Source organism: Nothobranchius furzeri, chromosome 2, assembly GCF_043380555.1.
Source record: "Nothobranchius furzeri strain GRZ-AD chromosome 2, NfurGRZ-RIMD1, whole genome shotgun sequence".
Taxonomy (NCBI): domain Eukaryota; kingdom Metazoa; phylum Chordata; class Actinopteri; order Cyprinodontiformes; family Nothobranchiidae; genus Nothobranchius; species Nothobranchius furzeri.
Window position 1 is genome coordinate 12,045,224 of NC_091742.1, and position 23,924 is coordinate 12,069,147.

The 23,924-nt window shown below is 43.1% G+C and overlaps 1 protein-coding gene across 2 annotated transcripts in view; it reads right to left on the reverse strand.

The window, feature by feature from the left end:
- The window catches only part of jag2b (jagged canonical Notch ligand 2b), a 50,603-nt gene that overhangs the window by 18,852 nt on the left and 7,827 nt on the right, over window positions 1-23,924 (reverse strand). Inside the window, exons 3-10 of one of the 2 annotated variants that reach the window (XM_015947643.3) lie at window positions 14,702-14,756; window positions 8,938-9,192; window positions 7,262-7,322; window positions 5,189-5,319; window positions 2,577-2,696; window positions 2,370-2,483; window positions 1,765-1,878; window positions 94-207 (exon numbers count right to left, since the gene is read on the reverse strand). In XM_015947643.3, coding sequence (XP_015803129.3) covers window positions 94-207; window positions 1,765-1,878; window positions 2,370-2,483; window positions 2,577-2,696; window positions 5,189-5,319; window positions 7,262-7,322; window positions 8,938-9,192; window positions 14,702-14,756 — 964 coding nt within the window. The remainder of the gene's footprint in view (window positions 1-93; window positions 208-1,764; window positions 1,879-2,369; window positions 2,484-2,576; window positions 2,697-5,188; window positions 5,320-7,261; window positions 7,323-8,937; window positions 9,193-14,701; window positions 14,757-23,924) is intronic. The other variant, XM_015947644.3, reaches the window with a different exon arrangement.

The following is a 23,924-nucleotide window of genomic DNA, read 5'->3' on the forward strand; positions in this document are numbered from 1 at the left end:
AATAGTGAGGTCAGGAGAGAAGAAGCTTCTGGAGAGGAGCCAGGAGCAGAGGTTACTATAAGAAGTGACTCAGAGGGGAAGAAAAATACTGACTGATGTCACAGTTTTGTCCGGACCATCCCGGGAAACAGTCGCAGTGATATCCACCAATCAAATTTTTGCAAGAGTAAGCGTTCACACAGGGCTGTCCTGCACACTCATTTGTATCTGTGAAGGCAGAAGGGGGTCCATCAATGGAAGGAAACCGGGAAAACAGCGGATAAGGAGTCGGTGAAGATCCCACAATCCAAGCATGTAGAAGAGGAACAACCAGGCCTCATTTTTAACATCGGGTACAGAACATGGTGCTCATTAAACCTTTGTGGATTTAACCGTGACACATTTGGAGGCTAAAGGTTAAGTTGATGCTAAAGTGACCTTTTTTCATCTTTCCCACCAAGGATAATCGGCCTTGTCAGAACTCAAACTGTTAGCTTGTTTTGCGAGTGCTGCTGCCGCTAGCATCTTCTCTTGATGGTATTGGTTTTGTAGCTAGCTCTTTAATGCATCGCCATCAGGATGGAAAAGGAAAGTGTGGGGGTGTAGTCCAACTGTTCATTTAACACTTAGTTTTTTGTAAAGTAAGACATTTTAGGAGTTTAGCCAACAGCTGTCAGCCAATCAGAGGCACAGATTTTACACATTATGAATATTAATGAGTAAGGCTCATAATCCTCTCATTTTTCCATCCCAGGAGTGCAATACCTGTTTTTCACCGCACAACAAAACTCACAAGGGATTCATTCTCACGAGTGCAAGTAAGTAACATTTATACAGCACTCATCACAGACATGGTGGACACTTAAAGGGATATTCCACTCCTAAGTGATATTTAGTCAATTTCCATATTCCCCAGCTAGATAAGTGAGAAAAAGCCATTTTGTAACCAGTGCAGTAATTCTCCTGGTCTGGCAGCAGTCCATCTACTTTAGCTTAGCATAAACAATAGCAGGAACTAGCATTTTATGTGCAAAAGTGATTAGAATTACTCAGTGATACCAATTATTCCTGCTGAGCTCGATAATCGACTGATAGTCGACTGCAAGTGAAAAGTAAGAAGTAGTACGAAGGATTTCCAGGAGCCGATTTAGACTTGGGACTACATTACGAAAAGGCACCGCTGTAATCCACCGCTGCGTGGCGCACGGATAAAACAGCGGTCGAAAAAGGGAATACGGCAACAGACAAGATTCCAGTTAGGAGTGAAAAATCCCTTTAACACAATCTAAATGAGTTAATTCTTTCATAAACAGCCACATCCGTGAATCAAGTGTAGGAATGGAGGGTCAGTAGTGGGCTGTCCTACAACAACCCCCCCCCCCCACACACACACACACACACACACCTCCACAGCTGCCGTCTCTCTGAAACCCAACACTCCACGCACAGTGATGCCCAGGTAAAGCAGGAGGTCTATACCTGCTTGTAAACTGAGATCTGAGCATGTAAGTTGACACGGAACACTTGAGATCTCGTTCCTGCCTTGGACCCCACCGTGCACGCATGCCCGTGCGCACACACACTCACAAGTACATCAGCTTTGTTTACTGGTCATAAGACATTTCCTGGCTCAACACCGGTCACGTCCGCTTGATGGAGACGGAACAATGCAACACAAACAAACCCGGTCGCTCGTGAACTCATCTAATCGGAATGCTGAAGTTTCTACCACAAAGTGAGGGGAAACGTTTTTGGAAGCGGATACATAATTTGTAGTTGACATACCGATCTGGCAGGTCTTCCCTTCCCACTGCGGGGGGCACACACACTCGAAGCCATCCTCTAGGTTGATGCAGGTTCCACCCTGCGCACACGGGCCGGAGGCACATTCATCCAGGTCTGAGGAAAACAAACATTTACAGGCTCTAAAATGACCGTTTATGACCATCTGGTGTCGATCTTTGGACAATAGAGTGGACAACATTGCTTTTGGGAAGCTGATTCATTTGTTTTTGGTTCACATCTTTCTGGGAATATGGCCTTCGTCCACTAGAAATCTAACTATTCTAGTTAAAACTTTAAACAGTAGGACTGACAGATTGTAATGCCTTAAAGAGTTACCTGTTAATAAATAACAGCATTTATTTAATTTAAGCTAGCATCCTTTTGTGGTCTGACAGCGTTGTACTAAAAAATGCACCCTAGTCATCCTTGTCATGGGCGATAATACTGCATGCCTTTTAATCTGCCCATCACGTTATCCCTTTGCAGAAATCCAAAGACCATCCATTCCTTTAAATCAGGATTGTTGAAGCAAATATCAAATATGTGTGACTTTTAATGCTTTTAAATTTGAAAGGAGGATTTATAGAAGGACTTCAGCCACTCACTGCTGGTGCAGGTTGGACCCTCCCAGCCTGGCGGACACTGGCACTCGTATCCCGATGAACCCTCGTGACACACGCCACCGTTGGCGCAGGGGGCGGAGACACAAGCGTGCTCAGCTGATGACAAAAGGCAGAAAAGTCGGCCATTTCAGAAAGGTTTCCTGCACATTTTAATTTTAATAAAAGCTCCAAGGAAAACTGGCCTCCCACCTATCTCACAGTTTTTCCCAGAGAAGCCTTGAGGACAGGCGCAGTGGTACTCGTCTGGTTCGGTGTTCATGCAGGTTCCTCCGTTGACACACGGCTGGTGGCGTCCGCAGTAATTGAGATCTGATGGTGACATCAGAACATTTTGCTTTGACAAACTCTTTCTAGCCTTCATCTTGCATTGTGACTTTTTCCAGGGATTTCCCAGAAATACCGTCTCATTCTTGGCTCCGTGTTGACCACCAGCTGCCTGCGTTGGCAGGAAGTGTCTTCTCCACCACGGTTGTGGCACGTTTTTACTGTATTTACCGGATACAGCCAGGTGGCCACGGTTTAGAGCAGCCTCTCTTACAGTTACTAAAAGCTAGCTCTAGGAAACCAGGTTTTTTTCTGAAAATGAAACTAGATAAACCCCACATGACGCCTGCGCACTAAGCTCCATGCCAGCTCGCCCATAAGCCTGGTAAATAAATGAGCAGGAATCTGTCTCCACTGGGGATCCGAGGACCCATTCTCATCCCCCGAAGAGCCCTGTGGGACGAAGGGATGTCGGGGGATCGGGTGTCCCTGCTGCTGCTCAGATCACACAGCCAGTAAAGCTATCCAGCTGATGGTTTCCAGCCAGTAGAGCTGATTCAGACCCTAATGGTGGATTCGATTTGTCCTCGGAACTCTGAAATCCCCACCTCCGAAGGGAAAAATCAAATGAAACGCACCCCCACGTCAGGCCTCCCAGTCAGAAACTCGGAAAATTTACACAACCCCGACTTCGAGATCCAAAATGGCAGCTCTCCATATCAACAACAGTAGTTTTGATTAAAATGTGTTTATTTTACAAGACACGCTTATAAGATTGCATCTAAAATCAATGTTATATGTAGCGCCTGCAACTCCAAGCTGAACAATCTAAAAGTGTTGCTTTAGATCGTCTTTGTCTCTCTTCGAATATTTTTTGAAGATGAGCTTTATGTGTGTTTATGAGTCGTCTGTGTTAAAACAGCAGTTTGAGGGCGTCGCCATATTGGAATCCCGACCTCTCCGTCTCCGGCAACGGGTGTGATGTCATTCTTAGTTCCGACTTCCGAGGAAAATTGAACGCACCCTAAATGTTGTAATCTAACAGCTCTGTAGATTGGCAGCATCAATTAGCTCTTGGAAGAAAAAAACTAAGAGGAAGTCTTGAGTTTCATTTTTTTTTGTGACAGAAATACATAAAACCTTCTATTAACCCAATTCAAGTTGCCCAATAAGTCAAAAAAGTTAGATAAATTCTTGGTGTGACTAAAATAAAGAAAATAACTTTTTTTCATTTATTTCTGCACAAAATCTTGAAGACGGATCCCAGGTTTACTTCCATATTTATATAGTTTATTAAAGAAACCTCAATAATCTGTTATGAGTGTCACCGAAACTCATCCCTGCTGAATCACTTTCACTTGTTGACTTCAGCTGACCAATAAAAGGTCCAGCCCAACATAAATCATCAACTAAACATCAAGAATAAAAAACTAAACCAAATCAAAAGTGACTAAATATTGCAATCCCTCATTTTCCACACTTAAAGCGGTTATGGCAAATCTACAAAAAAAGCTAACGCTAACACTGAAACAGAAACCACCCCTCCCCCTCGGGTATCTTCCCTGAGATGCTTCTGCCAAAACAGGAAACCCACGACACCAGAGGAAACGAGATAGCGCTAAACACCAGTCGCCGATTTCTAGATCCAAACATCTTTCGCTGTTTGTGACTTTAAATGGTGTTTTCTTTTCTCTGGTAGTTTGTCCTAAAGTTGACGCAGTAGCAGCCTCTGATATTACCGAGTAGAGAACCTCTCACACCAGTGGTGTTCTGCTGCTAAATGTTTAACGGGTATAACGGATGGAGGACACAAGGAAGTGTGGCGGTTCGGCACGCCCGACAACCGGATGGTTTAACTCATTCACTTTTGGTCCAAAACGTGTTATTAGTGGAGGTTTTTAAACAAATTTAAGTGAACCACTTTAATACATTTTGAAAATCTCAACAACATATTTATTGCCGTACTATGTTACAACGTTAACAAGCATGAAAAAATGTTTTAAGAGAATTTTTCCAAATTTGTCGTTGCAGCTTGAATGAAGCTCATTTGCATACCATCATATTTTAAAAGAACAGTTTTAGTGTATTTCCATGTAAACATAAGAAATTCCCATTTGAAATGTTGGAGCTTAACAATTGACCTTATTTAGGGAAAATTCAATAGGATTGATAAGCTAACAGCAAGTCACAAATATCAGCAGCACATTTTAGATTATTGCAGCGGTCAAATTGAGATGAAATTTCTTTACATTGCTACCAAAATAACTGCAAAGTTTGGAGATTTGAGATGTTTTATGCCAGTAACAAACTGACTCTGGCTAGCCATTAGCTTATCAATCCTGTTACATTTTCTCCAAATAGTCTAAGAAGAAGCCATGTAGAAGATAAATAAAAAAAAATTACACAGAAAAACTCATTAAAGAACCATTTGTTTCTAAACATATGTTTCGTCACCACAACTCTCAGAAGTACTTTTTTTTTTTTTTTTTTTACAAATTTTGCAGCTGTTCCTAAACCAATAAGTGAAGCTAACACACCTTTATCGCACATCAGGCCACCCCAGTTCCTCTCACAGTTGCATTGCCAGGGGAGGTTGCATGTCCCGTGAACACAACCGGGATGAAGTACACATTCATCACAGAACTGGCCCCGCCATCCGTAGTTACAGCTGTAAAACAAAAAAATAAGTACAAATTAGCCTGTAACTACATCTGGCTTTTTAGTGAAACAGCACCTTGTTTTAGAAGACTTTGTATTTTATTAGTTTTTTTTGGCCAGCTTCAAAGAGCTAAAGAGATTTTTTTTAAGTCTAAATGTGCATTATTATATGGTGAAATTGGAATTGTACAAAAGTCTAAAAAAAGGAGGACATGTAATTATTTTAAGCTTATTTAAAAAATCCGAGATGTAAAAAGTGCAAAAAGATCTAAACTCTTCAGTTGCAGCTGCAGAAATTCGAACAAAAGCAAATATTTTATTTGCTCCTGCGAGCACACGTCCCTTGGCCCGCTGCCAGCCGATCCCGGAGTATGGTGACATTCCAGGGCAGGAGAGGTTAAGAATACTTCCAGCAGCTCACGCTGGAGTCTGTTTATGTGGAAGAGTGGCGGCTACGAGGGAGGTAGACATCTTCAAAGCAAGTGGCGGAGACAACTGTGCGCATGTTCACAACCCTGCAGCTTCAGGACTGTACTCTGCTATTCTAAGGCTGTGGAGCCAGCTGTCTTGTCAATTGACAGCTATTTTGAGCCCCCTGCAGACGGCACCACCGCCAATCTGAGATCCGAGCATGCTGGAAAGCTGCCTCTCGGGCGGAGAGGGGCAGCAGGGAAGTACTACTGCATTCGTTTAGCTCCGACGGCACGGTAGCAGCACCGCCAGGTTGAGGGCAGCAATTTGTGATTCAATTTTTGCTCCTATTCATGTGGTGTTTACTCACCAAATCCTTATGCTTACAGATGGATTCCAACATACAGACTCATGTCAAAGAAATGAGTTACAATGCAAATCCAAGGTGATTCCTGGGACAAGCCCCTAAAATATGTCAGAACAGGTTTAATGTGGAGTAATAAAAAGGCTGAACGGAGCAGGGTAACAACAGGCACGTAGCAGCTTTTATGTTCACCAAAACCCCGTGGCTCAACACGGCAAAGCCCATAAAGGCGTGGTGAGATAAAGGGAATGAATAGAGATGGCAAACGATTTAATGCCAGCTTTGTGTGCCCCGAGGAGTCATTAAATTCATGCTCCTGCAGGAAGACGTTTTATGGCTGCTCCTCTATTCACGTCATCTTTCCTGTTGACGTCTCGGGTGAATACGCCGCAGTTTGCTCGAGCAGAATGAGAGAGGATGCAAGAAAAAATGGGAAGCAGTTTCCCAAAACCGCTCATCATCCGATTCCTCTGCTCAACCATTTTTCCTCCCTAATAACAGGGGGTGGGGGTGAGTGGGTCTTTACATCCGGCAGGTGGGGGAGAGGGGTTTCCATAGATGACGACGGGATGTACCCGCATCCTGGAAACAAGGGACCAACGGGGACACTCCGCGTCACTTTATTTAACTGTCATTTCCACTTTAGGAAATGTAAATAACACAGTGGGATATTCATTTCCTCTCCTGCCCCCTGCCCTTCAAGGAGGACTGCAATGCGGATGGGGAAGGGGGTCTGACAATTCCCAGCACGTTTGCGGTGGTCGAATTCGCACATCGCTGACTTTATTTTCCCTCTCCTCTCGTCGGTCCGAGGTGCAGAGAGCTAATGAGACGCTTGGTATTCTGAGGAGGATTTTGGGCGGCTAAAAATACAAGAAGTCAGGCGCGGCGTTGCCCTTTTCTTCTGAAGTGAGGCGGAGATGCCCACAAGGGAAAGAAAAGCTGACACAGAATACAACAGGCTTCGACAGGCAAAGGTGCTTCTGGGTGAAACTTGGAATTCAGCTTTTTTACTCCTCTCACACTTTCGGTTCATCTACAAGAGACATTTTCTGTAAATCTGTTGAACCTTGGAGAAAATCGACCTTCATATATAAGCCAGGTAATAACCAACAGGACTTCTCCTAATCAAATTTTAAAGAAGAGCCGAAGAAGAAAAAAAAGATGAAGTTCTTACACGCATGTCCCTGGAACAGAACATCCACCATGCAACAGGTTGCAGCCTTGTTTGCAGATCGCTGGGAAACAGAAACAGACAAATTTGATCTGATCTTAAAAGAAGGTTAGAAAAATCCGGTTTAACATTCATAACAAGTTCAACCCGACAGAATTAATAGCAGAGGAAACTTTACAGTGTCCACATAAAATACCCCCCCCCCCCCACACACACACACACACACACATACAACTATCCTTTCTCACCCTCCTCCCTCTTACCCCTCACACTACATTTCTACAGTTTACCATCCACCTTCCCATACTTGTACAACGGCAACACATTAAACCTTTATGACACGATAAAAATAAGACGCAATTTTAAAAAATCACTGAATGAATAAAAATATCTTGACATTTAAACTAGAACTATAAACTAAAATGAATTTACTCGAGATGTTTACTTTTAAACTAAACTATTAGTTTCATGTTGAAAATGAATTGAATTTGTTTCATTAATACTGCGGTAACGCCCACTCCGAGCCAGAAGGTGGCGATAATGACCAAAGATAATGATTGATCCAAGAAAAAGCACAAACAAGGGGTGTTTCTCAATACCACGGAACCTTGCTTTGATGTCTTGGCCCTGCCCCGGTTGCCTAGAAGATACATCATCAGGAGCCGCCATGACGTGTTCCAGTGTTCATGTTCTACGTTTGTTAGCCATTTAGCTAGCTGAGCGAGGATACACGAAAGGTGTCTTGTAGCCTAGCCTTGGTCAAAAATTACCCAGAATACACAGTGGTATTTTCAAAAAGGACGGCGGATCAGAAGCCAACAGCTACTTCGGGGACAATTTTCAAGTTTAAAAGAAAGTCAGCTAATTTAAAATGGTTTTTTTTTTTTTTTTTTAGATCCAAAGATGTCATCTATGGATAGTTGCTTAGTAGTTGTAGCTTCGGTGGCTAGCGGGTAGTAACTCACTTATATATTTAACAAATATATACACAATTTAAAAAGTAAAGTGCTCATATATTTATACTGAAACTAATGCATGTAAAATATAACGTTATCTCCCGTGTCACGTGATGTTACGTGACCGCCGTGGAAGCCGCGGTCACGTGATGCAAGCCTGTTCCATTTAACCATTTTCTTTGACCAAGGAAGGACAGTGTCCTCGCAAGGCCAGGCGCCTTGACATTGAGAAACACCCAAGTTATTGAGCACGGCTAGCTAATAATTCTGCTACAAGTACAGTAGCTTTTGTGTGATAGGGATCCTAAGCCACGCCCATCTACTTCCGGAACATGGGTCCCCGGAAGAACAAAGAAATTCATGCAACGAAAGTCAACAGGGCTACAAAATTTTCTGGTCTCGTTTGTTCTGTGCTATGGAGGATTTCACATATGATGTTTGAATTTTAAAGACATTCTGATGCCAAGAAAGCCATTATTTCCAATCCCCATTTGGAGCACACTACAAATGCTGCGATATCTGGGTAAGACAATCACACATGTTGAATATTCCCAATTTGTGATCGGAGCGAGCCATTCTGAGCAGACCAGAGAGCGTTTAACATGCAAGGCACGGCAGGAATATGGGAGCCGTTACAATAATCAAGAGCATCTTTAGATCGTCAGAAGACGAGAATCGAGTCCAAAACATCTCTCAAAGACATTTTCAGACATGTCAGCTTACCTGTCCTGCACTCCTGCCCCATCCATCCATCCAAGCACACCTGAGCCCCAGAGGCCTCACAGCGATAGTGGCCAAAGTAGTCGTCCCGAGGAACACACAGCTTGTTACACTTGTTCCCGTAGTAGTTCTCGTCACAGCGGACCCGGATGCGATACGTCAGGCGAGCCACCGGCCCGTCGTGAAGGATGGTCTGCCAGGGATCTCCGGGGTTGATCATGCCGGTGTGAGCGCCGCGCTCGATCAGCAGCTCCTCGTCTGAAAGACAAAGGAGGGTGAAGTCCGCTTGTTTTTACTTAAAAGGGCATTATGGAAGTTTGACAGTCAAAACATGTATAGAAATAATAAATTTCTTCTTCATACATTCTCCTGCAGTGCCCTGGTACTGTAGAATGAGCCCTGGCATTTTTACTGTGATTGCCTGTTTTTCTGTAAAATCACAGAAAAAGAGAGCTGCTTGGGTCGAGCAGGCTGCTTCATGCGCGTTCATGCTCAGGCATAGCCCGTAGCATTTGCTATCAGTAGCTTTAGCAGCAGAGAGTGCGGTAGTGCCAACTCAGCAACTTTGTCGTTGTTCCTAACGCCTAGTGATGGAACTTAGCTACATTTTTGAGGACCTTAGCTACTTTCTTCTAGATATTTCCTGCAAATTAGCAACAAAATAGCCATTTTTGCTCCGAACCGTTTTTTGAACGTTGTTTCAGCTGTCATCAAGGATATAAATGTTACAGATCCAAAAGATGTCACTGGCGCTTTAGTTCACCTAGTAAGACATCGGACTCCCATGCAGAAGTTCTGGGTTCAATTCGGAGTGTCAATATAATTTATTTAGAGTTTCTTTTTTACATTAATGGCATTTTTTTTACAGTAAGATGCTCAAATTTTTTATTTGAGACTCGCCGAACGGCATTGAATTCACAGATAAACAAAAGATGTGGGTTCAACTTTCATTTTGGAACAATTTTTCAAGTAAGGGAAGGGAATGATCTGAGCATGCAGGAGGACTGACCCATCATAAACCTTTGTCGGCTGTGCTGAAGAGAAAGGTACAGAACCAAATTATTTAATTAGCTGTGCGTTGTCCTGTCCTCGCACGTACAGCATGCGCGCTTCGTGCACGAGCCTACTATTGAAGCTGCCGTTACGCTTTTGGCCTGAGGGGGCAATCGCGAGCATAAAAATTCAAAACTCTGTAAAGTCCCTTTAAGTGAACAGATTCTCTAAATAAAAAAATAATAATTTTTAAACTTCAGGAGGGTTTAAAATGAGTAGTTGGAAATAGAAATGTAAATAAGCAGGAAAGCCATTACAATTAGCATAGAGACGCTTAGATTCGATATTAGGTGTGAAAATTAACTAAATCTGTCTCTACGTATGATTATGAAGCTTCCAGGTGGCCGAATGTTTTGAAAAACACAGCACCAGAAAAAATAATAAACTATGGGTTCACAGACATCAAACCAACACTGTAAGGTTGGGTCTGATTTTATTTTCCTCCCTGGTTTTGGCCTCCAAAAACAATCTGAAACAGGAACACACACACATACACACACCTTCCTCTGCTGCGGACCTACACAATGTCAGACAGAATTAACCAAACAACAACAGAAATAACCCTCTGTAGCTGCCAGAATGAGAACAATGGGCTCTGGGCCCAAGCCGGTCTCTGTTACCAAGTGTCTAAACACTGAGCCCAGTCACCCAGTCCACCCCACTTCCTGTTCGATAAACAAGACAAACAGCCAGCTGCCTTTGCTTAGAACACAAGGGCGTGACGCTGGAGTAGTGGAATCTCACCAGGTCGACATGTTGCTTCCTATGGAGAACCAGACATGAGCTTGGTTCTGACTCGGAGCAGACATGAATAATCTAGTTATCCAGACTTGTAACCTCTTCTATCTACGGATGACCTCGGGGGTCATACAAGTTCCCTTTATTGACTTTTTATATTTAGGTCTAAAATGGAAGCTCTGGGACATGTTTTCAGTAAATCTACATAAAATTTTAAGTTTTATCCATCCATGTTCTTCTGCTCATCTAAGGTCAGGTCTTGGGGGGCAGCAGTCCAAGCAGAAAATGCCCAGACCTTCATGTCCCCAGATACTTGGGCTCTGGAAGAATCCTAAGGCATTCCCAGGACAGACAAAAAAACAACGGCACTGGGACTTCTAGGTCTCCTCCTGGTTAGAAATGCCACAGAAAACCTCCTCAGGAGGCATCCCAACCAGATGCCCAAGCTGCTGAGACGAAAGGAGGGCACAGAGAGATGAATGGAGGAGGAGGACCTGAGGGAACGGGACGAGGTGACAATGTGAACGAGATCTGTGAGGTAGTGGGGGGCGAGGTTATGGATGGCCTTGAAGGTGAGAAGGAGAATCTTGGAAGTTAATCCTGGTATGCACTGGTAGCCAATGGTGTTGTTTGAGGATGGGGGTGATGTGATGAGAGATGGGAGTTTTAGTGACGATGCGTGCTGCTGCATTCTGAACCAACTGGAGCTTACGGAGGGTTTTCTGAGGGAGACCTGAGAGAAGAGGGTTGCAATAATCGTAACGTGATGTAACCAGACTATGGAGAAGAATAGAAGTAGAGTGGACATCAAGGGAGGGGCGAAGACGATTAATGTTACGAAGATGGAAATAAGCTGACCATGTGATGCTATTGATATGAGATTGGAAGGATAGTGTGCTGTCTAGGATGACACCCTGACTCTTGACCTGGGGAGAGGGGGAAACTGAAGTATTATCAACAGTGAGAGAGAAACTGTCAAATTTTGAGAGGGTATTCTTGGTACCAACCAAAAGAAGTTCTGTTTTGTCTGTATTCAATTTCAGGAAGTTCGAACTGAACCAGGATTTTATTTCATGAAGGCAGGTGATGAGGGAGGAGGGAGGAAGTGCAGAATTTGGCTTACTGGACAAATAGAGCTGGGTGTCATCCGCGAAGCAGTGAAAATGAATATTGAATCTGCGGAAAATATTGCCAAGAGGAAGGATGTATATAATGAAAAGGAGGGGCCCCAGGACGGAGCCCTGGGGCACGCCAGAAGAGACAGAAGAGGGTTGTGAGCGGGAGGATTTGATAGTAATGAACTGAGTGCGACCTGATAGGTAGGACTGAAACCATAATTAAATAAATAAATAAACAATAAAATAAAATAAAAACTTGCTTCATTCCTTAAAAAGCTGCACTGGGTAAAAGCCTAGTAGCCACAAATGTGTTTACATAAGTATGTGTATTTGTGAATTTGAATTATTGAAATGCTAGCAGTTACCATTCATTTACACTGTTTATGCTAAGCTAAAGTAAACAGAACTCTGCCAGATTAGGAGAATGACTAGACCGTTTAAAAAAAGCTTTTCCCCATGTTTCTAACCTTGGGGAATACGACCACAGACTAAATTTCACTTAGGGGTAGAATATTCCTCTAATAAACGAGCGTATTTGGCTAATAAATGCCAGAAAATTGATATAAATAATGGAAAAAACACAATTACCTTACTGTAGTGACACAAATCTATTAAGAGGCGTCAAAATGAGTTAAAAGTCTTGACCAGAGACACATTTCATCAGCTTCTTTACAGCAGCTTGGCTAGGAATTGAACAAGTAGCTGGAAGGAAACCAACTTGAATGTTTCCAGCAAAATTAAGAGTTAAAAATGAAATATATAGACGATTAGCATTAAAAACAAGGCTAATCAAAAAGTGATTATGTCAAAACCTGTTTTTTTCTCTATTGTCCTTTTTCATGGGTGGAAGTCTGTTTGATGGTGTGGACAAAACAGGATGCAGTGACCTCAAAAGAGGCAGAGCGAAAGAATGCATGGAACAGTGTGCAAGTCAATTAATGCACAAATAAAAAACATGCAAGTGACTCGCTAAATGATGCAGCTGTCTTCACAGATCAAAGTTACATCCAGACATACAGATTTTCCAATCAGCAGAGTTCTTCCTGCACAGACGGGAAAGAGGAGGCTGCACGGGAGTCCAAATCAAGGGAAACAGGATATAGCCAGTGAAAAATAAATACCAGAGCAAAGAAAACTAAGAACCAAGGTATGTTTGTGAAGACAAGAGGATAAAACATGTTTGGGTACAACCAGACCTAAGAAAAAGTGAAACATCTTGAAAACGTGAGGAGACAGGTCTTAAGTGTTCTGGCAACATGAAGGAGACTTACACAATTAGGCAACAGGTTTTTAGTTTAGAGGCTGAACAACATAAAACAACACTCAACAAAGGTTTGGAGAAATTCAGGGAGATGAACCTTCTCGTAGTTTTTTTTTAAGAGGACTTTGAGCTTTTTTCATGTTTTTCTGTGGAATTTGGCAGCGTTCTTAAAATCTTTTCCACTTAAGCATCTGACCAATTTCATAAAGTTGAACCAGAGCTGACAATAAAAACAGGGCAAAGACGAACCAACTCAAAATAGGAACTTTAAGAGCAAGTCACCCCCAAATCAACTTCTTTTTTCTGAAACTATATAAATGCGTGTCTAATAGTGCTGCAGACACGTGTAGTCTATAAGTTTTGCACTTTAGTGCATTTTAGTTTAAATTTAAAATTTCCGCCTAAAACTGTCAGTGTTGTGCCGTTGTCAGGTAAAAACTCTGCACTGCATTTGAATTTAAATCTGCCATCGCTATTGGCTAAGAGGTACCCTAGAATATTATCTGGTACCATATGATGTCACAATGTCGTTGTGAGCCTGTGTGTGTGTGTGTGTGTGTGTGTGTGTGTGTGTGTGTGTGTGTGTGTGTGTGTGTGTGTGTGTGTGTGTGTGTGTGTGTGTGTGTGTGTGTGTGTGTGTGTGTGTGTGTGTGTGTGTGTGTGTGTGTGTGTGTGTGTGTGTGTGTGTGTGTGTGTGTGTGTGTGTGTGTGTGTGTGTGTGTGTGTGTGTGTGTGTGTGCCCTCTCGGTCTGCTAGGCAACAGCATTTGTTGCATTTTTCAAACAGGAAGTGAGAGTTGAGTAAGAATCTGGTAGGGGGTGACTTGCTCTTTAAGGCACTAGCAGCCAGACCCAAACACTTTCGTTTTTTAGTTTCAGAAGAGAAAACAAACAAACTGAATTTTGGAACTAAGAAAGTTATTCACAAAGATTTAAGTGGTAATCTTAATTTTAATCCCCACAAAAGCAAAAGGTTAGCCTCAAGCTAGTGCTGGGTGATGTGGCAAAGAAATGATGCAACTATTTTACTTTACTGTGAAATCCAAACTTTCTCAGGATTATTTCATAATCATTTTTTCCTGATATGTTACACAACTATATAACCATACTTACTAAAACATACCTTCAAAAGAAAACACCTAGCTGCCTTGAGCTAACAGGTGCTAGCAATGGTAACATTTCTATAGCTGGCAATAAACCTAACGGGTGTAAATGACCAAAAACAATAAAGTCATGTTAATAAACAATCTAAATATAAGTAAAAACGTCTTTAGCATCACTCATTTTATTTTTATGGATACACAATGTGATCAGGCCCAGAGTGTGTCACATCTAAAACGGTCCGGGTGGAAACAACTCATTTTTTATAGTCAGCACCTTCAAATCTGTCACAATGTTAAAGCTCCACATTGTAAACTACATCAAGAAGGAGTTAAACAAAGATCACACTGAAACAAAAACACCCACAAAGCAAAAACAGATGCAAAACATTTCAATCTTACGTCAAGCATCTCTACACAAATAAGATCTGGGAGCGGTTTACCTGTAGGTGCCTCCAGGTGAAACATTTCATAAACCGATGTGACGTTTTAACTTACTGTTGCGTGTGTCGTTGTCCCAGTCCCAGGCCTCCACAATCAACGTGTACGACCGCTGGAGAGAAAAACAAAAATCATTCAATTTATGACCCATTTTTCCTGCTTTTATTCAAACGATGCACAAGTGAAACTGGCTGAGCATTTAGGCAGGAACAAAACTGACCTTTTCTCATGCAAAATGATCATTTTAAAATCTGCTTCATAGAATACCATTTCTCTTCTGTGTTGCATAAAAGAGGAACACGCAACAGAGGGCCTTTGTTGTTTTGTTCCCTTATTAACTGCCAAGTAAACATCACCAATAACCAAAATGTGTTGCTATTGTGGAGTAAGAGAGAGAGAGAGCGAGAGAGAGAGACGGAGAGAGAGAGCAAGAGAGAGAAAGAGAGAGAGAGAGAAAGAGAGCGAGAAAGAGAGCGAGAGAGAGAATCATTTCAAACATCCTAATTCCTGCACAAACAAAAACACAAAGATGATGCTAAAATCCATTTCTTTGCTACTACAGAGTCCCGTATACAGCTCGGCTCGGACGCCTGGAAGTACGCTCCACTTACACAGATGAAACTCTGATACAGAAATGAGAGAGCAAGCTGCAGTAAGTACAAGAGTGAGAAGCCAAAAGAAGAAACCGGAGAGGAGCCTCAAACTGCCTGGTGTGTACAGACTGTCTTCTGGCTCGGTATGAAAGAGTCCACAGCTCCTGGACGGTGTAACCTAATCACAATCAATCTGAGCGGCTTTAACCAGTCTTTTTAAAGATTACATCTATTAAATTAGTGCACCAAGAATAAGGACTCTCAGGCATGAAACCATGGATGACAATTATCACCTACACAATATTTGAAGCGAAGCAAAAGCAGATAAAGAAATTTGTGCTTGGGCTGCAGAAACTCAAGAAGCAATCCTAATTCTAACAAATCCCTCAAGATTTGATGATTAAGCATTAATTTTGACGTTAACGTTTGCACGAGGCTAATCAGAAGGTCACCGACTATGTTAGATGGTGTTATGCATTACACCTGCCAGGTAGAGTCTAAAAACTTGTCGTTGTTTTAGACGCCACATTCAGCTGAATATTGTTGGTTTCTGATGATTGCTTTTTTTTTTTTTTTGTCTTTGTGAGATGAACTAGTTTCATCTTTAGCTCCTCAAAGCTGAAATGTGCCACAAAACTTAAGCTCCAAAGATTAAAATCCCTGATAAAGTGTTTGCTTTCCTTTTCACGACGTCGCACCCCACACCAGAGCGTCGAACAGTCATGTTTGAGACCGGTTTGAATAAATACAAACACACACACACACACACACACACATTGATGTAAACACACAGATGGAAACTACCTAAGCAAACCTGCATCACTGCTAGGCAACCAGCTGACCTAAATAGCTCTCATTACATCACTACCAGTGACAGTTGTAGTAGCCAGTGTGACTGCCATGACCTCTGGTGTAATGTCACTAATGGGATGTTCGATTGGTGGGCGAGTCGAGGGTGAAGGATTTGCGATGCGTGAATCAAGCCGGAGAAATCCGAGATGACGACGACAAATTGTGTTCAAGTCTGCGTTGTTGATCAGGGGACCAGCAAGCTGGTAGGCTGGTTGCTGCTGGGCTGTGGGATTAAGCAGGCTTGTCTGGCGGTGGTAGTGGGAGGAAGGGGAGGGGAGTGTTATTGTGGAGGATCATGGGGGACAAGTGAATAGAAGGGAAGATGTTTGGTTGGCAGGAAGCTGGAGTTTAGGGCGTACAGATGTGAGACCTGGAAAGTGGAAGCATGGTGGAAACTAAACCCAGACAAGAGTATTGGCAGCTATGGACGATGCTCACATCGCAGAGAGCACCGCCTGCCCAACCAACTGCAGACGTGCAACAGATGCAGCCTTGTAGATGGATTATGCGAAATGAACGTGCATCCAACGACACGTAGCCCGGCTTCTGACCTTTCCACCCATCCCCCGATCAGAGAGGATGGCCGGTCGCTGCTGCCTGAGCGTGTGCACAGGTATGTGTACACCTACGCTTGAAAAAGAGAACCGAGTGATGGCACACACGTTATCAGAGGACAAAGCTTACAGAGGTGCAGAAAAACGCAGGTGGTTTGTTTTTGGGAACACATAAAACATAAATCCAGGTTTGCAGGAGTGCCTGCATGTTGTTAACAGCTCAGTAAAGAGTGGCCCGAGTCAGTTGGGGATGAGCAAAGCCACGGACCAGTCTGGTTTCCCACAGACCATCCCAGTCTGTGATTAGCTGGATTAAGTGACAGCTGCCCAAATGGTTAGAACAAGATAGATGGATGGGCAGGGGGATAAAGGGGAGGAGTGGGGGAGGGAAGAGGGAAAGGCTACTGAACAAAGACCCTTGTCCCAACACCGTAACTCACCCCTATTCCAATCAGAACCATTGTCCGTGAAGAGACGCAGTCAGCACAGGGACAATTAGAGTCAGCATGTGTGCTGCTGAGCATGAGCGGACAGTTGCAGGGCGGCCGCCGGTGGTTCTCGCTCGAGTCCTCCTGGTTTTAGCCAACTTTCATAACATCCTGTCTCATTAACCTGCCTCTGTTCTAAAGCCAACAAACAACGTAGATGAATCTGAGGGACTACAGAGAATACGCCGCAGAACAAACCTCCACGACCCCGCTCCCCTGGTGGATTAGAGGATTTACTCACAGGAATCCTAGTTTTGAGAGAAGGGGGCTTGGTGAATAAACATTTCTACTCGTCACGTGATTTTTTGACAAAAACCACAATATCTTTAACTCATTTCTGGTATTCATTTTATTTCATGACAACGGGCGACTATTGTGAAGACAGAAGACGTGATGGAGTCAGTGCCTGGGGAGAGCCACAGGTGTAGGTTCCCACGGCAGATGAAGGGGTGGATGGATGAGTGGAAGGTGGCTGTTGAAGCATAAAAGGATGGATGAACACAGAGAGGTGGCAGTGGGAAGTGGAAGCCGGGGCAGGTCGGGGTCACTAAGCATGGGATCTGCACGCTTCATTCTGAAAGAAGAGGTCAGCCCTCCGCATGTGGGGTGATGTGCATGTTTGCATTCGAAGAATACTAAGAATGTGAGATCCAGGTCTGGTCTGTAATCCCATGCCTGATCCCATTGGAGGGGTGCGTCTGCGTTGCAGATTGGAGCTTTGATTGACTCGTAACGGCCTCTCAGGGGAGAGCTGCGATTTTAAATGTTGATTGCGCTTTGGGAGTCATTCATGGGAGTTTCAGGCATTCAGTTCTCATACTAGTATGTACCACAGGAAAAAAAAAACACCCTCTGTGACCTTGGTCTATTTCTGTTTCCCATGTCAAAGAGAGAGATGACCTGATTGTCCACCTCTCCGTCTTCCAGGTCGTCCACAGAGGGTTCCGCTGACATTCCCTGATTTATTGCCTTCTGATGGGACACGAGGTCAACACGATTCATCCCGCGGCCTGTAATAGCTGCATGTAATCTTTATTAATCTGATCTCAATCCCAGCTTTGGGTCTTACGATGACTTTACACTATGAAGGCATCAAGTTACAAGGAGCCAGAAGTAGAGAAATGCATTTGTTACGTTGCTGGAAAACTGCTCAAACTTGAAAGACCTTCACTGATAAACACATCTTCATTAATTAAAAATAAAAGCAGATCCACAGAAGATGCTTCACTCCATTTTAACCAAGAAGGACTCCAAAACATTTCCAAGTACCAATAACGTTCTGACAGAAGGACAGAGAGACGAAGGATGTAGGGGTCAAACATTTAGGGACGTGGCTCCTCATGGGAAGCTACGTAAAAATAAGCGAGCTGGACCTTCTCTTCTGCCAGAAGGTTGGACTAAAATGTAAATATGCCCTCATCTTGCTCATCAATCTGTTCGGGGCAAATATCAAAGACCTCCGGTGGCTAAATCCCAGCATATGTGGAGATGGAGACAGCAGGCAGGGACGAAGTCGGTTAGATATTTACTTTCTATTGACATCCAAACCAAAACACTACAACCAACACCAAAATAAGGTCATTCAGCAACAGTTCTGAGGATTTGGTTCATCTTTGTAAAAAATTAAAAAGACTAAGAAGATGGAACATAACCACGCTGGGTCAGTAGGTGGCGATAGTCACCATTAACTACCAATTATAAAAACTATTAACCCTCCCACTGTCTTTAGGGGTGACCCTGTGAGGAAAGTTGACCATTGAGCAGGACTGATGGTTTATCCCTTGGGGTCCATGTGGCGGGGTTAGGTGGTGCTCACTCCTCACCCCTGCCATGCGGACCCAGCTTTCAACCACTAGGTGGCGTAGTTTTGCATCATTGTCCTACTTTTATTGTTTTAACAGTTTTATTATTTTAATATTTGCATTTTATTTCTTTTTTAGTAGTTCAGCTGTTTTTAATTGTTTTATGTTGATAGATGCAGTGTTTCTGACTGTGTTCAATACCTTGGTCGTCTGATTTGAAATGTATCACAAATTAAATGTAGTTTAAACAATAACATTCGATAATTATGTAAATTTTTTTGATAATTAACATTTAGTTTGAATCAGCCAGTTTTTGCATCGTAAACAGCTTGGAAAGTTGCATAAGATTTTAATATTCTAAGAGACAAACTAAACTTTTTCTTATTATTTAGTAAGGGTGGGAGATGTAATCGGTTTTTTGATGCACCGTGTTGCAGACAAATCTTTCAGAATTGATTTGGAAATATTCTAAGAGGATTTCATTAATGGTCGTTAATGAAAGGAACGCTAAAGGTGGAACTAAAGTGAAGACGTGCAGCATCAGGACCATTTATGGATGAACGTATTAGTTCTACCTGTGTCCAATAAACACGACTGATGCAATAGTGCACCTTAAATGATAAAATGAACATTTGACACAGATGATATAAAAGTAGTAAAGGTTCTTGTCAAAACATTCTCCATGGTTGCTTTGGTTGAGTGAATAGAGTAATTTTAAACACTTAAATACACATATCAGTAAAAGATCACAGCAGCAGCTGGTCTCTGTGAAACTATCAAACTCAGTGTTCACCCATCTTGGCTCGCGACGGGCAAGACTGTTGGTTTAGCGTCCAAGCTAGTAGAAGCTAACCATTAGCATTAGCAACTCCACCACATGGCAGAACTCTTTCAGGTTTGTTTGATTAACGGAGATAAAACATCAACGCTGCAGAGCAAACTGAGTCAGCGGTAGAGTCTCACTGCTGTTAGCCAATCAGAGGAGAGATGTAAAAGATAAATAAGTTTTCTGCTCCCCTCTGCTTCGGCTAGCTCCTACTTCCTGAAACAGGAGCGCCAGAGCTTTATTTCCACAGAGATTCACTCAATGCATTAATTTACACTAGAGACCTCGACAAATGTATTGGAAAAAAACTGAACTTGGTCTTTAAATCAAGGAAAAACAAGTGATCGAGGCTCCATTGACGAGTCAATATTCTCATAATATTAAATATATAGCTAGCAACATGGTCTTCTGAATTGTACAAAGCCTAGGGCCCCCACTCCTATTAATTAAAGATCTTAACCAAAGGTCAGAGTGAGTTATGGACACCTTTATTTCCACTGCTGTGTGTGTGAACGAGGGGGCAGATTACTGGCAGGCATCTCTCTCTCTGGGTAGTGAGATCCATGAGTTGTGGCCATCAGCTGTCTGCCAGAAGCGTGTGCCAAGAGATGTCGCACTGAAGGCCAGGAATTTGGCTGGCTGCTGTGTACCGTGCGTACACACACACACACACACACACACACACACACACACACACACACACACACACACACACACACACACACACACACACGGCCCATTGAGCATGTTGCTACTATGCCAACAGGGTCATTACCCATGTACTTCCAATACAACAAACCCCTCCCCTCCTGGCGCTAATTAGCCAGCATGATCCAAGGCTATGCGAGACGCAAAAACAAACACCAACACACGCACGTTCGTTTGCAGAGACCATTTAAATGAGCTCACAAGCAAACTTCAGACGCATCAATGCAAACATTCACCAGTTCATAAATGCTCAAAATAAGTTAACAGTGTGGTTAGACTTGGGGAGGGGGGAGGACAACGTTGACGAAGAATCAGGGTCTCGCTTCTCTTTGCTTCCTCCTGCTTTTGAATTACTAGAACTCCAAAAAGGTCAAATCTAACCAAACTCATCAACACAGGTGCCACAAAACACCGTAAGAACTTGTTTGTCCTGCGTCCTTGCTCGTTTGTTAATGACTTCCTCTGGCATTAAGTCTGAGAGCTACTACAGCAATAAGCATGCTTCAGAAACATTAACAGGACAATTCCTGATCCACAGCAACAGGACGCCTGGCTGGAGCGCGGCACAGCGCCGCCCCCAGCCGAGCGCCATTATCATTTCAAACAGGTTCAACAGTACAAGTGACAATTTAACTGCCCGTGTAATGACATGCTTTAATTACCTCCATAAGGAGCCTCCAGCACCTGCACACCATCCATTTAACAAGAGGCAGGGGATGCAAACGCACGCTTCGCTGCCTAACGACGGCGGAAAGGCGCACATGGAGATGGGCGGTTGACGGCAGCGTTGAAAATGTTGTTCAGACCTCTGGTGATCATGGCAACAGTACTTTGGTTAACAGTTAATCACAACAAATGGGGCGTATTGATGGTAAAAGTCACTAAAGTTTAGCAGGATGTGTAGCTACGCCACAAACCACAATCCAACAGTCTGAAGGGATTTGACTAAAAAACCTCATGTTGATCTGAACGTACCTCCAGAAACAACAAATATCCCTTTAGAATATGTAAACATTTGCAGAATGATTACATCTATTCTGTAAGAGTTTGTCCAAAAACGACCAAACACCCATCTCACACATTTAATGCATTGGCCATTTTGATGTGAGCTTTTGAGTAAAAGTTATAAACAATAACCAGATCCAAGTCCTGAACAGCCTCAGGTCAGAGAAAAAGCTTTTGTGTCCTTCAGGACTGAGTTGCTAAGAGCAGTTTTCCATCTTTAATATTTCAGCCGCTCTTTGGTCTCCACTCGGAGGATTTAGGAGTCACTTCTGGCAGGATATTTATTCCTGAACTACGGTGAAATATTTGTTGTAAATGGCCCATTTTTGTACAGCACCTTAGGGTTCTACAACCCCCCAAGGCGCTTCACAACACAGTCATCCAACCATTCACACACACATTCCCACGCTGGTGGTGATGAGCTACACTGTAGCCACAGCTAGGCTGGGGCGCGCTGGCGGAAGCAAGACTGCAGAAGACTGGCGCCACCGGTCCTCCGGTGTTGCCCAAGGACACAACAGCAGCATTCTCTGGCCGGGATCAAACCTACAACCTACCGATTACTGGACAACCCGCTCTACCTCCTGAGCTACTTCACAGTATTCTTATTTTCTGAGTTTAGGGTTTTCATCAAATGTAGGCCATAATTTCCAATTATAACAAATAAAAGCTGAAATATCTGCTTTTGCGTAGGAGGAGTCCCTCTCATTTATTAGGTTCACCTTTAAGCTGAACTACTGACTAATTAACTTTTGCACAATATTCTGATTTTTTTCTGTTTCACCTGCATCCGTTATCCAAACCACTTGTCCATCACTGGGACACAAAGACAACCAGTCACACTCACCTAGGGACACAGACCTGACACCTGTTTTTGGTCTAAACCGGAACACCTGCAGAGAAAAACACACACACACACACACACACACACACACACACACACACACACACACACACACACACACACACACACACACACACACACACACACACACACACACACACACACACACACACACACACACACACACACACACACACACACACACACACACACACACACACACACACACACACACACACACACACACACACACACACACACACACACACACACACACACACACACGGAGAACATGCCAACTCCACGAAGGAAGTCCACAGCCAGGATTTAATCCAGCAACCTCTAGCAAGGCAACAAAGCCATCAACAGCTTTGACACTGATTTACTAATTAAACTGGAGTAAAATTGTTTTGAAAGCAGTAACACACACACACACACACACACACACACACACACACACACACACACACACACACACACACACACACACACACACACACACACACACACACACACACACACACACACACACACACACACACACACACACACACACACACACACACACACACACACACACACACACACACACACACACCTAAACCTGCAGCCAAGGTCCTTCTCTTTGTGACAGACTGGATAGGATTCACAAAACTTTGCACGGCTGCTAGTTTGGACCTAAAGGCGTACACGGTATCTGGGTAAGGAGGACAGTCCAAGAGGGACTGTGGTGGTTTTCAGGCTCAGACAGAAAACGTGCTCAAAATTAGACGAGAGTCAAAGAAAACCCAAGCCACAGTCATTACAAAAAGGTTCATATTAGGAATGACCTGAATGTCTAATTACTTTAAATATGCAGTTTTTAAAAATTCAGTCATTGTTAGAAAAGCTAAAAGTTTGTTTTGCCCTCATGCAGCCAGGAAGCAGGCTTTTAGTGTTCATGGGGATGCTGTTATGAGCCGCCTGTACACTCTGTACCTCTTGTGAAAAATCACAAAGTGAACAAAACAAAGCGTTCTCAGAGGAAATCTCTGCAGCCTCCTCTGCAGCATCAACACACATCCATTTGATACCAGAGTCAGATGGTTGGGATGGAGTTCAGGATGCAGCCCAGAGAGATCCTCACCGCGTCTCCACTGATGAGCAACGCACTTCAGACACGTGATGACGAGCAGAACTACAGGAAGTGGTGCAGGACAAATTTAAAACATCGCCTGATCAGAGGAAAGTTATCATCTAAAGTAAGATCAGTCTAAAGCTCCTTAAAGTGAACATAAAATATAACTAAAAAAACTATTCTGAACTATGAGTTTATTCGTTTTTTATTTAAGGCAATTATAGTTTTGTGTAAAATAAGTTGCCAAGTAGCTGAAATTCAACCAGAAGGGGTAACAAGAACTGCAGGATGGAGATAATAAAATAATTTCTTCCTACACAGTAAAATAAAACACAGGAACAGTCCCAGACGATGTTGCATCCTAAAATCATCCAAAATATTCCCAAACTCCAACTAGAAGTCAGATCATGGATCGTGCAGCAACTAGTCACCGAATTTAATGTTTAAAGAACCTGCTAGTCAAATTATTCCAGCTTGAGCCAAAAACATCA